This window comes from Varroa jacobsoni, unplaced genomic scaffold (assembly GCF_002532875.2).
Source record: "Varroa jacobsoni isolate VJ856 unplaced genomic scaffold, vjacob_1.0 scaffold_778, whole genome shotgun sequence".
NCBI classification, from domain to species: domain Eukaryota; kingdom Metazoa; phylum Arthropoda; class Arachnida; order Mesostigmata; family Varroidae; genus Varroa; species Varroa jacobsoni.
In genome coordinates this window covers 252834-268656 of record NW_019213680.1, presented here as the reverse complement: position 1 = coordinate 268656, position 15823 = coordinate 252834, and the positions used below count along the sequence as shown (strand labels likewise).

Here is a 15823-nt window from a genome sequence, read left to right as displayed (position 1 = left end):
ATATAGTGTTGCCAACTAGGCAAAGGCTATAGCAAGTGCCCACCACAATTTGATTGTGGACCAATTATTTCAAAAAGGTTCCTCATGTTGTTTGACGGTTAAAGGTACACATTCTTCCGTTTCACTGTTCATTTCATTTCATTCATTCAACAGAGCAATAGATTATTACACATATTATCTGGCTAGTTGAAGCCCCCAATTATGACATATGTCAAATGTAGGCTTTCGGTATACGGCTAGTTAAATTCGGCTCATCTGCAACACAATAGAGGATAATAGTTTACGTCTGTGCTTAGTATCTTTAGGTCGGTTGCAGAACTGAAACTAGTCTCAACCTGATTGTTAAGGTTTCAAGATGCTTTTTGCTGATTTCGCTTGAGGCCTTCCTCTATCGACAACCTCTGCTTCATTTTATTAGATCTAAGCTGTTACTCTTAATCTCGTAGGTTATATGCCACAACCATGTAGCCATAAATATGGGCTCTATTTATTAATAGGTTTTTTTTTTCTTTTTCTCCTTATTATCGGTGCTCAACGTCATTGGGCGAACAACTTTTTGCTTTAAATCAAAATGCTGGCGGTACGCAGTATCTGCTAACACTGTTTTATATCCGAACCGCTACCTATTCTAATTCTCTATCGCAATTACCTAGAGCGGCCTCGAGTTTAATTTATGGCGAAGCTTTACGGCATTTAGTGATACTTGCTTATTGCTGTTGACTATGGGTCGAGAAATAGCACACCAAAAATAACTGAATGGCGCGTATATGCAACATATACATAAATGTATTATATTTGGAGGAACTAGCTACGAAATTTGCCTCCACAAGGGTCTTTAGAATATCGTTCTTTAATTAATAAATATACGTCTAATGAAAAAGGAAGTTTTCGTTTTGAGGCAGACTGCTTTGCCGTAACAACCACTGACTGCGGTAATATACCCGGTGTTTATATCCGATTGCTCTGTAAGGCGGTCTGTTTGATGTCGAAGTATACAACTCAATTTTAATCATATTAGACTAAAAACGCTAGCCAAGCAGAAATCTCGATGGAGCACCCATTTCAGATGGCACGAAGTTTGAACTTCCGGAGAGCTTTCACGGTAAAGTGTTATTATGTGAGCGATTTTAATGCATGTCAAAGTCATCTACGATGCAGATGGTAAGAGATTGCAACTTTGGTTGTTTTCGCATTCAATAATAGGCTACATACTAATTTTTGTGCGGAGCCTTATTGTGCTAAATGAAGAACGCGTGTGGCGTTCGGCGTATGCTAGATCTTTACAATCTAACGCTTTTAATACAGTGTGAGAAATAAACTTGTTTATGCCCTATCTGTTAGATACGGGCCACGATGTTTATAGCGTGTCATTCATTCGTATTAGATAGTTGCAAGCTATTATACAAGCTAGATCACTTTAGTAAAAGTCGACCCAGCGACTAGAATGTTGCTGGGGCACAAAGATGCCTAGTCATTTGTATGCCGTGTACGGTGTTCGTTCCTTTATGGAGCGGCTGAACTGTAGGTGGAGCCGAGAACCTCCACTTTAGTCTGTGTTACGCCTTACACGTCGTGTGTCTATGAGTGAGCAGAAAGGTCAGCTTGTCCTGTCAGTTGCTCACCTTGTCATACGTTATGGCACTGCTTAATATTGGCTTCCATTTAGTTCTTTTTTTCTTCATAGCATAGTTGTGTCGGCTTGTTCTGTGACACGAAATTCTACCTGTTGTGGGCGCCTGCGCAAGCCGGGACCACCGGCGATGTAAGACACACATAGACACACACAAAGACGACGATAAAGCGACTGAGACGCGGCAGCTTCAACGGGTAATAAGGCGGCCTTTCTCTGCGTTATTTATCACGTTGCAACACTGTGTTGTTTTACCTAGTTGGATGTTATCATACGAACTTACTTTGCTGGAGACAAGGCCAAGACTCAAGTTGGTCTAACTTCATCCCGCATCCCGCTACGCAAGTTCAGCTAAAAGCGCTCGATCTATCTGAATGGTCACGGGATGAGAAAATAGCGAACGACAAATCGCATTGAGCTATGAAGAACAATTTGTCGAATCTTGGTGATAGCGTTCATTGGTAGAAATACACAAGAGGCACATAGGCCTTCAGGACAGAAAAACGCGTATACAGTACTTCGGGTCAAAGTGGGTGCGGTGTCGTACGTGTCATTAAACATAGATATCGGAGTGATATATTCGCTTAAGGAGACCGGCTCAGTAAAATGAACAAATAATCTCTATTACTGATTAAAATGTTGAATGTTCTTTTAATTTTGCTAGTTGTATTGGAAATAGGATTTGGGCTGACAAACATTCGGTGATTTTACCACTGCACAACCCTAATTATTTGAATTATGTAAAGCCCAACGCGAGCCGTACAACGTTAAGAGAAATCTTGTATAGCTCGCGCTGAGTCCCATATAATCCTGATGATTCCGATCTGCCGGAAGCGAGTGAATTATCGGTTTCTGGCTACCTAATTTGTGCCTACCGATCAATTTCCCGTGGCACTTTTGTCTTTTTTGGTTCCCCAGCGTTTGCGAGATTGACCGATTGATGGAATAAATCAAATAATACAACGGAACGACATTTATTGTACATATATATATATATATATATATATATATATATATATATATATATATTGCTTATTTACGAGCTCAGCTATTAGATTGGTCGCAGAACGAACTTATTCATTCATCAATAAAGTAAAGGGCACACTTGAGCGTACTATTTCATTAACTTTATCACTCATTGTACAGAAGCAAGCATGCCCAATATATTACTCAGTATAGTTTACAGTTTGTCGGAGAGCGTGCTGGTCCCTGCAAGACCACGCTTAATCAAAAAGGTAGCTGGAAGACAAGATATATTTGCTATTGCTTAATAATTTTATGTGTTATGGTCTACGTGGAAAGTGGCGTGTCTTGATCATATTAAGGCTGTTATTTATATGTACATTGTTGTCGACGTCGTCTACAAAATGTATGTTTCAACTTATAGCACAAAAATCTGTATACCACACAGTATGCCAGTAACAGGGCCGCGAACTTACATAGCTAAATTAGGAAGCTGTCCTTTTCAGCGCTACAAAAACCTGTGAATATATCATTGAGCATTAAAACGGCGAACGCTTTGTGTTATATCGAAAATCACACTTCAAAAGCTTTTAAAGGCCATGTGTCTTCCAATACACCTACTATAAATACGGCCCATTTGCCGAAGAGTGTCATTCCAACATTAACCTGGTCGTACTACAAGTTCACTCATCATTTTCATAGTAAGTGAAGCAATACACGATACATATTTAAAAAAAAAAGATCATCATCTACAAGTCGTATAGTAAGCAGCGGTACAGACCTTTGTTTACACGCCATCTGAATAGTGGTCTGCTATGGCGTGTACACCATACGCTTTGAATATTTAATGGCTATGAGAAAAAAAGTGTTGTTCGCTCATTGGGTTACAATAGCTTAATATGATACACTCGCAGCCATTTACTTACACGATCTCGAACAAGCTAGCTACAATTATAGGTATTTATTTACATATATTTGTATTCTTTGCTAAGAAAATTCCATTTCCAGGCAAATATCCCCTGCAGCTTGGCTTTAGCACTTGCCGTTGTCTAAAATACCTGCACACATTCACATGAAAATGCTGCATTATATAGAAAATAGTGTTCTTTTTTCTATTTTAAGTCATTCCTAATTATTGCATTGCTTTCGTGCTTAGGAGCGAGAGGTCGTTGAATCCCATCAAACACGAAATAGATTTAAGGTGATGATCTATGATTGGGTCATAGTGACTATTCGATGATGTATCTATCTGTTAATCTAAACATTTCTCATAAGAGTTTTTTTTTTGCCCACAGTGGCCAGACCATTAGTCTGATCTCATTCATACGCTTGCATATTGCCATCGTTACAACGCGTATCGCTTGCTGACGGTTTGTTATACTGGTTTGACATTTGGGCTCGTACCGGTTACGGTATAATCGTTTCAGACACGAAGTTTCAGACACACATTTCAGAGCATGTCATTGCTCATAAAATCATCTCGAGGTTAGTATTACTGAAAGATTTGTTAATGTATTACATTTCGGGAAGGTACGAAAACCGAGCTCTCCATAATTCTGTTCTGCTTTCGTCCACTGTTAAAATTGAGTATTTTCCTCAGAAACCTTACTATTGTTCATTCTGTTAATTTAACAAAATTGTTAAATTCTCGTATAGATTTATATAGCTTTATAATAGAAGGAATATTTTCATTTAGTGATTGTTCTTCGAATGTTTTGCGTTATATACTTGTTAAAATTTCTAGTAAAAAAAGTAACGTTTGCAATTTCGATATTTATGTTGCGCTGACAAAAAAAACTTGATAACATGTTTGTTTGTAATCACGATCAAATACTTCATTTTAATACCAGTCCTGGCAAAACATTATTTGTACGAATGCATAACGTCCCGTTGCTCCTATCGCAAAATTTTCCCTTCTTTAAACGTGATCACGCAATGTTTGCCATCCGAGCTTTTGTTCCAATGGAAGACGGCTGACTAGGGTGTGCTCAAATACTTAAGTATAGCACTTTTATTTTAAAAAAAAATTACGTTTAGCAAAGCGGTTGGCGCATAATCAGTCGGATAGTCCATCATCTGATGCTGCCGCAGGTTTTAATGCTGACTAAGTCGACTGTTCACCGGATTAAATCTATCTGGTGAGCAATCTACTTTATATACATAGCTTCCCCCTCTGCGGTTATCATATCACGCGTTCCTCTGGCCACTGCGAAATCCGCTGGCCGAAATATCCTTTGTAACATATTTGACTCTCTGCACGACGAACGCTTATTATGTGGCCAACTGAACCAATGTAAGGGTTGTATCCTGTCGGAACATGTCCCTTATGCGTGAGTAGGAAAAGGCTAGGTCTAAATAGAATGTAGAATAGGCGTAGGCCTATTGACGTCGAAGCGAGGCTTTGTGGCATATGGTGCAGAAGTAGCATTTTGGTGAGACATCCACAAAATGTTCATATGGCTTAATGTGGTCCTATTATTACTGCGCTGTATTCACAATAACGTCGCATATTGTAATATGCGTTTTAGTAGTCATTTTTTGCACAGTTCGAGTCGAGTCGAGTCGACTATGTGTTAGTTAGCGGATGACCTGTTAAGTTCCTGCTCTTTCTGATACCAATACAAATTGACGTTTCAGGATATAATGAGCCCCGGGGACGGCCGTACGACCCCACCACTATCGGTGGGAACGGGGTCTACTGTAACAGGCTCTGTAGGAGCGGCCATGCTATCCGGTCCAGGCCCCTCTAAGGCTATACAGAAGAAGCTTCAAAAAGCGTATAAAGATGATGAATGGGAGGTGATGCGTGGTCTGAAACCTGGAGAAACGGTTCCAAAGGAGCGGCCATCAAAACATGAAGGATACATAATGAAAAGACGAAAATGGCCACTTAAAGGTCTGTTATTTGCTGTAGATAGCAGTCTCTTAACGTTGTGGCTGTAGTGACAAAGTAGTGGTTAACCCATAATCTAGTATTGCGAAGTGAATGATTCTGTACTGACCGTTTTATGTCCTGTGCTTCAGGTTGGCACCGTCGCTTCTTTTTCCTGGAGAATGGAATCCTTTCGTATGCAAAAAACTCCAGCGAGATGGCTCGTGGAAGAAGTCACGGTCAGATCGACCTGGCTATTGCATTTATATCATATAAATCAAAAGATCTGCGAATCGATATTGACGCCGATGAATTCATTTACCATCTTAAGGTAATGCATGAAATAGCATTGTAGATGTAGCCAGCGAACAACAAACATAACTAAATTTTAGGGAAATCCAGGCTTACTGGTGTTCAACATAGCACCTGAACCGTTCGTCATACCAAAATGAATGGAAAATAAACGCTCGAACAGAACTAGTTCCAAGTAAAAGGTATATTTCAAAATGACACCAACAACCCAGTGTCCCAACAGTCAGGCTCCAGAGGCATTTGAAGAAAAGCTGTTTTACCGTGTTGCATATACCAGCATGCAAACTAATTGTGTGCTACGTAAATCTTTTTACCAGCTCAAAGATCACGGTTCGTTTGATAAATGGATCGAGTCTATTTCTGCGCATCGGCGGTACAAGCAGCAAGAACTGGCAAAATACGACACCGCGAGTCCAAGGTAAGCCTCAAATGTCCGACTGCATCGACATGCAAAGGGTACGCGAGTCTCCCACTTTGTTTCAATATAACCTACATAATCTGATCGAATGCGTACGTAATTAGTGACCGTTTAAGACCTTATTGAAAGATATCATATGTAAATAGTATTTTTGTGACATAATATAAGCAGAGGCCACGTGCGGCAGACTATCCCCCACTCCAGAGCGCGGTCGTGCATAGGCGCCTCTTCCATCCGATATCTCATCCGTCCGAGCCACTAGGGAAAAATAATGCATACTACAGTATTATGCATTCGATGACTCTGTTAGTTGTGTGTATTTACACAGCTTTGTGGTGCGCCGTAACCAACACGAAATCTGTCACGTTTAAATAGTGGATAGTTACGTTATACAACAGACAGCTTTGTGACCTCGACGTCCACATCTTGTTACATACAAAAGATGCCCCTTAAAAATGCTTCTTAAGGTATCAGTTAGAAGGACAAGAAGGGCGTGAATACCGGGGGCCTACGAGTACCAATTGACCCTGTAGTCGAAGCTTGAGGTTGTGTTCGCGCCTTGTGGAATCTGAATATATGTTGTTGTTACACCGAAGTTACTCGGGAAAGCGACCCAGCCGATTGTCCATTCAACAAAACCTGAAAAAATTTCTGGAAAATTACAGTGAAATCCATCCTATTACATATGTTAAGACTGATTTTATACGAAAGTCAATTCTCACGTGATGGCTTAGGCTTTAACAATTTTTCTACTATAGATGGTTATTACTGATTTAAGCATTGACCTTTCTGCTATTTACGGCAAAATATCGTATTTGTTAATGGATTCCACATCCGCGATTTAGCAAGAGTGATATCGATCTAGACTAAATTGTCTTTAGAATGATTTATGACAATGTAGTCTTCTTCTAGACAAAATGTAGTAACAAAATTTGCTGTTTTTTTCAAAGTAAGCCAATCTAGCTCCGACGAATCTCTTTCATTTTAACTGAGTAGGCGGGGTCGTTTGGCGCATACCAGGTTGAAATTTCCCACACAAAATATACAATTATCTTATTTTTGACTTTTGACCTTACATCTTTAACAAAAATTAATCTTAATTTTTTTAAAACGTCAAGAGTTATATATCCAATAAGATGGGTCTCACTCCAATATGATAAGACACGATCATGCGGCGTCCCTAGTAAAATTTTGTCCATTAGACGCATATTTATTTTTTTTCCATGTCTTAAGCGGCTGGGGGGTTGCCAGCCTCTAACCTGCCATCTAGTTAGCTAATAACCGCAGTATCTGTCCACATAATTGGCATAAGCATACAACAATCTATTGAACGTCTTTGATGCGCGGCTTGTTAGGTCATCAACAGCTGCTTCGACTGACCAGCGCGTGTTGGCATGGGTTCTGAATACACCCGCCCCAACTAGTGTTTCCGATCGGCTCATTTCCCTTTCCAAGCAGCTGGCCAATCTTGAGGACAGCGTGCATAGCTTCACGGTGCGACCGCCCCCGCGCAAGAAGCCGCCGCGGAGGCAGCGACGCGATGACGATGCTAACGGGGGGGGTCCAGCTAGCGAGGACGGCGGGGGCGGCAGCGGCAAAGATGTCGCATCAACAGCTTTACAAGAGGCTTATCAGGGATCAGCTGGTGGAGCTGGTTCGTTGGCCCAGGCTCCCCATAGTCCCGGCGCTGTTTTATCGCAGTCACAGCAGGACCAATTGCCGCATCATCTCCCTCCTAAGGAGGTGGGTCAACGAACATTATATTTGGACACCATCTATTTAGTGCTGCTAATGCTGAGAGGAAAAAGTTGAATGTTGTCACAAGGGCAGAAAACACTTTGCGCTTTTTTGTTTCGTGTGTTGTCAGGAATACGATCATATGAGCGAGATGAGCGTGGCTTTGCCGAGCTGCGGCTCTAGCTTAGGAGGAGCTACGGCAGTAATAGCTGTTTCTGACTGTTGCACACATGCAGCCGTGATGTCGAATGAGAATACCCAAGCGGCTCAGGACTTTATTGACAGCGCGCGTCACCTATTGACAGATCTCCAGGCTTTGGCGGGGCAGCTTGAATCTCAGCAGCGGCGTGCATCACTTCAACGAGTGTCTCCCGAGGCAGATGTCCTTCGTAGTACGCTGAATGCCTATCAACGACAGAATATAGAACTCAAAGAAAGACTGGCAAAAATTCGCGCGATTGTGGGCACTACCGACTCGGATCCAGCTTTAGACATAGTCAGTTCAGAAGAACCGCAAGAAGCAACCGCGGCAGCTGTCCAGCCAGTGACGCCCACACAAGTTACGGTTCCGATTTCTATGACCCCTGCTAGTGCAGTTCGTCGTCTGGTCCATGAGAGTAGCCATGAAACGTCGAGTCTGCTCTCGACGACCGAGTTCTACGACGCTGCAGAGCAGCTCAGCGTCTGCGCGTCATCGTCTGAGGGATCATTCTGCTCTGAAGGGGACACCGAAGGTGAAGGTTGGTTTGTACTATAATATGTACATATATGAAACTAAAACATTTAGCTATACGCTTTAGATTGAGTTCGTTTGGTATCTACTCGCATCGTGTGTAGATAAATGGCAAATAAATTACAAAGCAAAATAGGTTCTGGATATTAGTACTATTATAGTCAGGTGACGTTACGGAAACAGGAAAATCTGTGGAGTAAATTTTGTGATTACAATATTGCAGCTTCGGACGACGGAACAGAGTACAATGCCCCAACGCGCGGTGTAGCTAATGGAGGGCTTGCAGGCGGAATAGTGGACAGCTTAACAACTCGTCGCACGAAATTGCCGGCTGTTAAGCCGCCAAATAGCGATAACGGGTTATGGTCGCTACTATACAAGAACATCGGCAAGGATTTGTCGAAGGTGTCAATGCCTGTAACGATCAATGAGCCGCTCAATATGCTGCAGCGGCTATGCGAAGAGCTCGAGTATAGCGAATTGATTGATAAGGTAGAAACGTAGCAAAAAAAGACAAGTTATTCTAAAATAAGACACTAAAACAATCGATAGAAGAGAACTTTTCTTCGCTTTGTTCGAATGTCTGTTTGGCAAACGGCCACCTCGTATGCTTGTAACATCATTGATATGCGTGCAGTTACGCGTCGCTACCTGTTTTCGAATGAAGTCAGTGTCCTCCGTCGAGTAAGTTCTGGCCGAACTTCACTTGTAGAATGTTACGTACTGGATAGCTTAGTCACCCTCAATGACACTAAGGGCTATGTATGCATTATTTTCCACTTTGTTTTCGAGGGCTTGATTTGAAACCATTTAGATGCCGCCATTTCAGCTTAGCCAATACGTATAGACTGACATTTGGATAGCTAGTCATCATGGTAGACTTCAAGAAGTAATGGCCTTTGGCGAAACGGGGACCTGGTAACTGTTGCATGTTAGTTTTTCTGAAAAAGCATATTTCACACAGTTCCCTTAGATGGTATTTAAAAGGTGATGTTGCATGTAACAGGTCATCGCGAGTTCATATAATACCAACTGGCAGCTAAGCGATAGCAAAACATTGTTAGAAACAGTCGCAGTTTACACAGGTACTTTTTTAAAATGTCTGGTAGGATTGCTTATCGGCGGGAGCTTTCTCTTGCAAATGATTAGTTCTCTGTCTATCATAAGAAATTACCCTTACGACAAACGTCCGGTGTTCTTATGAATCCACAAAATGGCCGACTTCCGATTCAGCTTATTGTGGCATTCTCTACCTTCTATAATTGACTTTCAATTGTAAGACTAATGGGCTTCATTTAATTTTTCATTGTATCACGGTGTTATAGGCAGCTGAAACGAAGGATGCACTTGAACGAATGGTGCACATCGCTGCGTTCGCCGTATCGGGCTATGCGTCCAGTTATTATCGAGCAGGCCATAAACCTTTCAATCCGCTTCTCGGAGAGACTTACGAATGCATCAGGGAGGACAAGGGCTTCCGGTAGGTATCAACGAGCTTTTGTTGTGTTCTAAATTGCGTGCGTTACAACGACACGTTAGACTGATCATGGCATGTTCGTTTGCCGACAACTGTGAAACTGTTATATACAGGTTGGCTTAGATCGACAGTGCAACAGCGAAAATATCGCACTTCAATTACATTGTTTGTACTGGTTTAGTTTTATTGCCGAACAGGTACAGCATCATCCGCCTGTTTCGGCCTGTTTTGCGGACGGGGGCAACTTTACGTTTTGGCAAGACATACGAATGAAGACAAAATTCTGGGGAAAATCAATGGAGATAATGCCCGTGGGCAAGGTCCATCTGCAGGTAGCCGATTCGCACTATGTATGGAACAAAGTGACCACATGCGTACACAATCTGTTTTCCAACAATCAGCGCTGGGCCGATCAGTACGGCGAAATGAAGATCGAAGATATCACTCACAAAATTACATGCAAGCTCACGTTTGTCAAGGTTAGTTCATTGAGGTATACAAGATATAGTAGGACGAATATACCTGTACAAAACGCTGTATTTGTAGTTTACGACACTGCTTGAATTCAGCAAATCACAATTTCGTCCAATTTAACAGCTATAACTTGTTTGTACCTATAGTTAATTTTTTTTGACAACTATCATTTTTCCTAGTTCTGTCTTGTGCGCAATGTTCGATCCTGTCTTCGTCTTTTTCGTGTTCTAGGCATCGTATTGGTCAGACAAAAAGCACGAGGTCTATGGTTCAGTTTTGGATGGCTTGAAAAATCCAGTTCACCACTTAATGGGCAAATGGACGGAAGGTATCTACTGCGGGCCAGTAGCGTCCACGGCCCGTTGCGTTTGGCGACCTGGGCAGATGCCGGAGGATTATGAGCTCTATTATGGGTTTTCTCGTTTTGCCATGCAACTCAACGAGCTACAGCCCGGCCAAGAATTGATTCTGCCACCGACCGATACGCGTTTTAGGTGCGTTCTCCGAGCGATTTGATGAACTGCCAGTTATACTAATTGGGTTACATAGCCTGGGTTGTGTCTGCACTCCTAAACACTTCCTTTCGCATCCATAGTTAACAAAGATATTACATGAAATTATCTTTAGGAAGATCAGCATTGAACGACTGATTAGAAAACACCTTCGTGCGCTGAAGTGCACCTCTACTTCAAGAAGATTGACTATTGCGAACAAACGGCTATTTGTGATAAGATCCAGTGTCCGAATGGTATGTTAACATGTGCAATAATCTCACTCATTATTACTTTCAATAGAGGTCTAACGCTGTACTTTTTCAAAATGGACCCTTCTCAGGCCTGACCAGAGGTTACTCGAAAACGGCGATATAGATGGAGCAGAAGCAATGAAAGCCCGGCTGGAACAATCACAGAGAGAACGTAGAAAAATACGAGAGGAGCGTGGTGAGGAATACTACCCAATGTGGTTCAGGTAACTAGCATGACAGCTCTTAAGTGTAATTAGTTAGTAGTGGAAGGTTAGATAAAATTACCATTAGTTATTATTATTAAGTATCACTTACGAAAAGTGTTTTACTAAAGCTTTTTTCGTTATACTATATTAAAGTGCATCGATTAACATTAATACTAATAAATATGTATGTATGAAAATAAGTATGAAGTTGAAAGCTTCACGTGAAAACAGATACCTTGTGTTCTTATCATGTGTGAACGACGATACGTACGGCAAAACACTAACGTTGAAATACTGCCACTGTTGTACTCTTTGCATTGTTTTTGATAGGAAGGTATTTGACGCAAACGGGGAAGAAAATTGGGTGTACAACAATCGCTACTGGGAGACGAGGGAGAATCCTGGTTTCAAAAATCATCATTTCTCCGAAGATATATGGGCAATCGATAGATAAAGTAACAACGCCCCAAAACAAACGAGCTAACCTCAGGCCGGAAATTAGCTCATTCTTATGCACGCCTTGCAGCGATGACTGCGATCGGAGAGGCGGCGATCTAAAGCAATGAAAAAAGTAAAAAAATTAGAAATAATTCCTTTTGGGCGGTAGGAAGCGCTGCAGTGCACTATAGTTATTCAACTTATACGCCATCATTCTGTATCGGGCACATATAACAATCATTCTAATTGCTACTTGAGTCCGTTACTCGATTTATCTGCACTAATCATAAATAGCAGATTTATAACTAGCTCAAGATTATGTAGTAGCACGCTGGCGTTTTTTTATAGCGGCTCGGTGATGCGTATTGGATGGAAACACCTGTGTGGAAGACATGAGGAAAGTTTTCATCGTTCTGCCTCTTAGAAGGTGAATCACAGATTCGCAATAATGACCGATAGCAGCAGCAGCAGCAGCAGTAGCAATAGTAATACAAAAAAGGTATCATTTTGATGATCATTATATGGGCGTCTTATATGTATGACCATGCGTGGTAGATGTAGTTTAGCTGAGATATGTGCTGATTATTGCAGGTTGTTCTTTTTAACAGCAATTTATTTGAAGAATACGTTTGCTTGTACAAAGTATGATAGTTTTAGTACGCATGCGCGTGCTACCAAAATGCACGTGTTACCAAGGTGCGCGTATATGTGTTTGCATCTGCCTAAGCTGATACGGAAATTACCTCCGTAGTGATTATACCTTAAAGGAAACGGCCGTTTTTAGGGATGCTTCGCCAGGGCTAGCAATCTCTGGCAGCTTTCGGGAGCTAGAAGAACGGAGAAGAGGAGGCTGGGGAACAAAGCAAGTTTCGACGAGAGAGTATGATATGAATAGTTTCAAATATACAGGCAACATTCGAGGGGCATATAATAGCGGTGAGCACAAAGTTGAACGCGTGCTTAAGATGGAAAAGGAGAAATTCGCAGAACGTCGGTTCTAGGGGCAATGTTAACGTAATCGTTTTTGTTGTTGTACGTTGAAGACGGCTGTTCTTGCTAAATCGGGCCATGTTGATTAAATGTGGTTCTGGATGCACGATAAAGCAACTATCTAAGTGACGATGTTTTAATTTTTGCGAAATACTTTTTCTGCTCTGTTCAGAACTGCTATTATACTTAAAGCTGGATTACTAGCCAGGCGAGATTGGTGGCTGGTCAGAGGTTTTCTTGTCTAGTAGTTTGGGCCACATTGAACAAGCTAAACTTTCCTTCCGATCTGGCAAAGCTTTAGAACGATAGCATAGCAACGATCATCCCACTAATACGACTCGTGAGGCAAAAAATGAGACGATATCGTGTAATTACATAGATATATACAACGTAGTTATATTGATACTAAACTTATTACTTACTAACGATGAAAGGCGAAAAAAAAACAATAAACTAACCGTTCGACAATGTTTTTGATAGCGTTTCAAAAGTGGACATGTGCCGATTGCCTCTCCTACATTTAGCTATTTACTGATGTTAGCGATATTGCCAGTGAACCCTAGACAAAATAGGACGTAGCCTGGACATTCGCTTTTGGAGCCAATTACCGATATTTTTTTGCGACTGGGAAAATCTCACGTTGCCTGCTATTAAATAGAGGAAAACTATCTTCCTCAACTCAACAATGTACTTCGCTCTCTCTATAATGCGGGTCCTACATGGTCTGCATTAGCTTAATACAGTAGAAATGCCGTTGACTCTCTGCTCTAATAATAATGCTGCTTGAGCGTCTCGAGCTCCACTGTTCAGCGTGTAACGCTGTAAAGCTGACATCTTTGTAGCTTCTAACGAAAACGAGATGAAGCGATATATAGAGTGAAACGTTACCCAATAGAGTTGAGCGGCCTCAAAGTACGGGTAGTTTGATAATATTATATACAGGTATATCAAAGTTGAGGACGAAGGTAACAGGAGAAGGAGAACGAAGCAAAAGAAAGGTGCGATTGACCGAGAGGGTCAGCTGGCTGTTAACATAGTTTTCGTCCATAACGGCAAAGAGTCTAATTTAGCATAGGTATAGCATGTCCTCACGTCTTCGACAAGATTCAAAAGCTAATGTTGAACGTTCCATGGGCGTGTGCTATGACGATTTGTTCTATGGCAACGAATTTAAGTAACCATATATAGTAATGGTTTAGGTGCTATGAAATACGTAGGCTTGACCGCAGCTGTTTATGTCTAGATAAGGGTTTCTTGCTGTTTAGATGTTGTCACAACAACAACAACTCCTATCTATGTTGTTCTGTGATATTAATAAGTACCGCATTGTTTTTTCAACGTTTGTAACCGTGCTACGTACGATATAACATGAGCCTTACATACGTTTACAAATAAGCTACTTGTTGCAGCACAGTTGTACGTTGTTAAAGTTGGGTTGCTTGATGTGATAACATCTACACGGTTATGTTCGCGTGTTTATTTTTAGCATAAACAATTTAACACAAATCTCTTAGTAAAAATTACTCTGATAGGTCGCCGATCCTGCAGTGTTTCGTGTGAATTATTCGAATTAGTACAAGTGATCTTTCTGGAAATGTTTAGGCACGGAGATAAACAAAATCGTATGGCAAGTTTTAATAGGCTGGGTGTACAGGAGACGATTTCTAGAAGATTTGGGTGAAGATTCCGGCTGGCCCGGTATCATGTATCCACCGCTAATTCTTTTAATATATTAACGCAATACTAATCGAATAATCTTACCAAGATAACATTTAAGAGTACTGCTATTAAGGATGTGATAGTGAGCCCTCTATTACGATTTTATTATGACCGAATAAAATAATTTTAAGTGTTCGTTGTCGCTAAACATTTCGGTTTTGTTATTTTTATTTCGAATTATATATAGATCTTCTTCTAGTAAGTATAATAGAAAAAGATGAACGGTATAATTATCTTCTGCTATTACGTCTGAATCAGTCTGGTCTGGCGCCTTTCATTAACTCATTCAGCCTGGGACGGCCTAATGGTTGGTCGATGCGTATGTATATATAGCGCTGGTCTATTTCACGTACGTCGAACAAAGACGTAGTCAAACGTATCTAGTCCACTTCTTTTGACCATTTAACCATCTTGTTTACTTAATTTTTGCAAACGTTAATGTATTAGGTAATGTGGTAATAAAGGTATAGGTAACAAAGAAATGCGGTCATTGGTTTGAGGCCCGGAAATAAAGCCAGATCAGAATGCTACTCCCCCTGTATTCTGTCCTTGCTCTATGGCTCATAAGTTGTAGTTTAATTTGGCTACGATGAAATGGCCAGGTTTTTCAAGTGGTATTTCTATGCACTGGCTGATTGATCCCTTGTAAGTTATCTCGGTCCGAAGGACGTAACCTGCACGAATATGAATAGATATTAAGTTCATGACCTAGGTTTATAGAAGAGGTCGTGTATTTCGGTTAGACTGGCTATTTAGAAGAACAGTTGCTCTATAAACTGTCATTTTTCTACGCTTATTAAAAGATCGAAATCCTATTCATGTTTAGAAAAGAAACAACCTAAGACGACCAAAAGTTAGATGTAGCGATTTCGCCCTTCCGTTCATTTTCAAGTGAAGTCTATGCAGCTAGCTGATTCAACAGAACGCCTGGCCGTTGGTTGCTTATTATGACCTCACCCGTTCGTTCGTGTAACGGGTGAGGTCATAACTATTTACCTTTCAACGACTACAAACTATAATTGCCCTATCGGCGATAATAGTAACGGAAATCATTGTCGGCGCTGTCCTCGTATTGACACCAAGTCGTTTTAGTAACATTAATAGTGGTA

The 15823-nt window shown here is 41.1% G+C and overlaps 1 protein-coding gene across 12 annotated transcripts in view; it reads left to right on the top strand.

Moving 5' to 3' along the window:
• The window catches only part of LOC111263615 (oxysterol-binding protein-related protein 3), a 28447-nt gene extending 13585 nt beyond the window's left edge, over positions 1-14862 (top strand). For 9 of the 12 annotated variants that reach the window (XM_022838858.2, XM_022838859.2, XM_022838856.2 and 6 more), the window contains 11 exons: positions 5231-5489; positions 5618-5796; positions 6095-6195; positions 7551-7938; positions 8063-8672; positions 8889-9157; positions 9991-10145; positions 10324-10621; positions 10848-11110; positions 11451-11585; positions 11902-14862. In XM_022838858.2, coding sequence (XP_022694593.1) covers positions 5231-5489; positions 5618-5796; positions 6095-6195; positions 7551-7938; positions 8063-8672; positions 8889-9157; positions 9991-10145; positions 10324-10621; positions 10848-11110; positions 11451-11585; positions 11902-12133 — 2889 coding nt within the window. In that variant the 3' untranslated portion in view covers positions 12134-14862. Of the gene's footprint in view, positions 1-5230; positions 5490-5617; positions 5797-6094; positions 6196-7550; positions 7939-8062; positions 8673-8888; positions 9158-9990; positions 10146-10323; positions 10622-10847; positions 11111-11450; positions 11586-11897 lie in introns of all 12 variants that reach the window. The other 3 variants (XM_022838846.2, XM_022838848.2, XM_022838847.2) reach the window with 3 other exon arrangements.
• Positions 14863-15823: the final 961 nt, after the last annotated feature.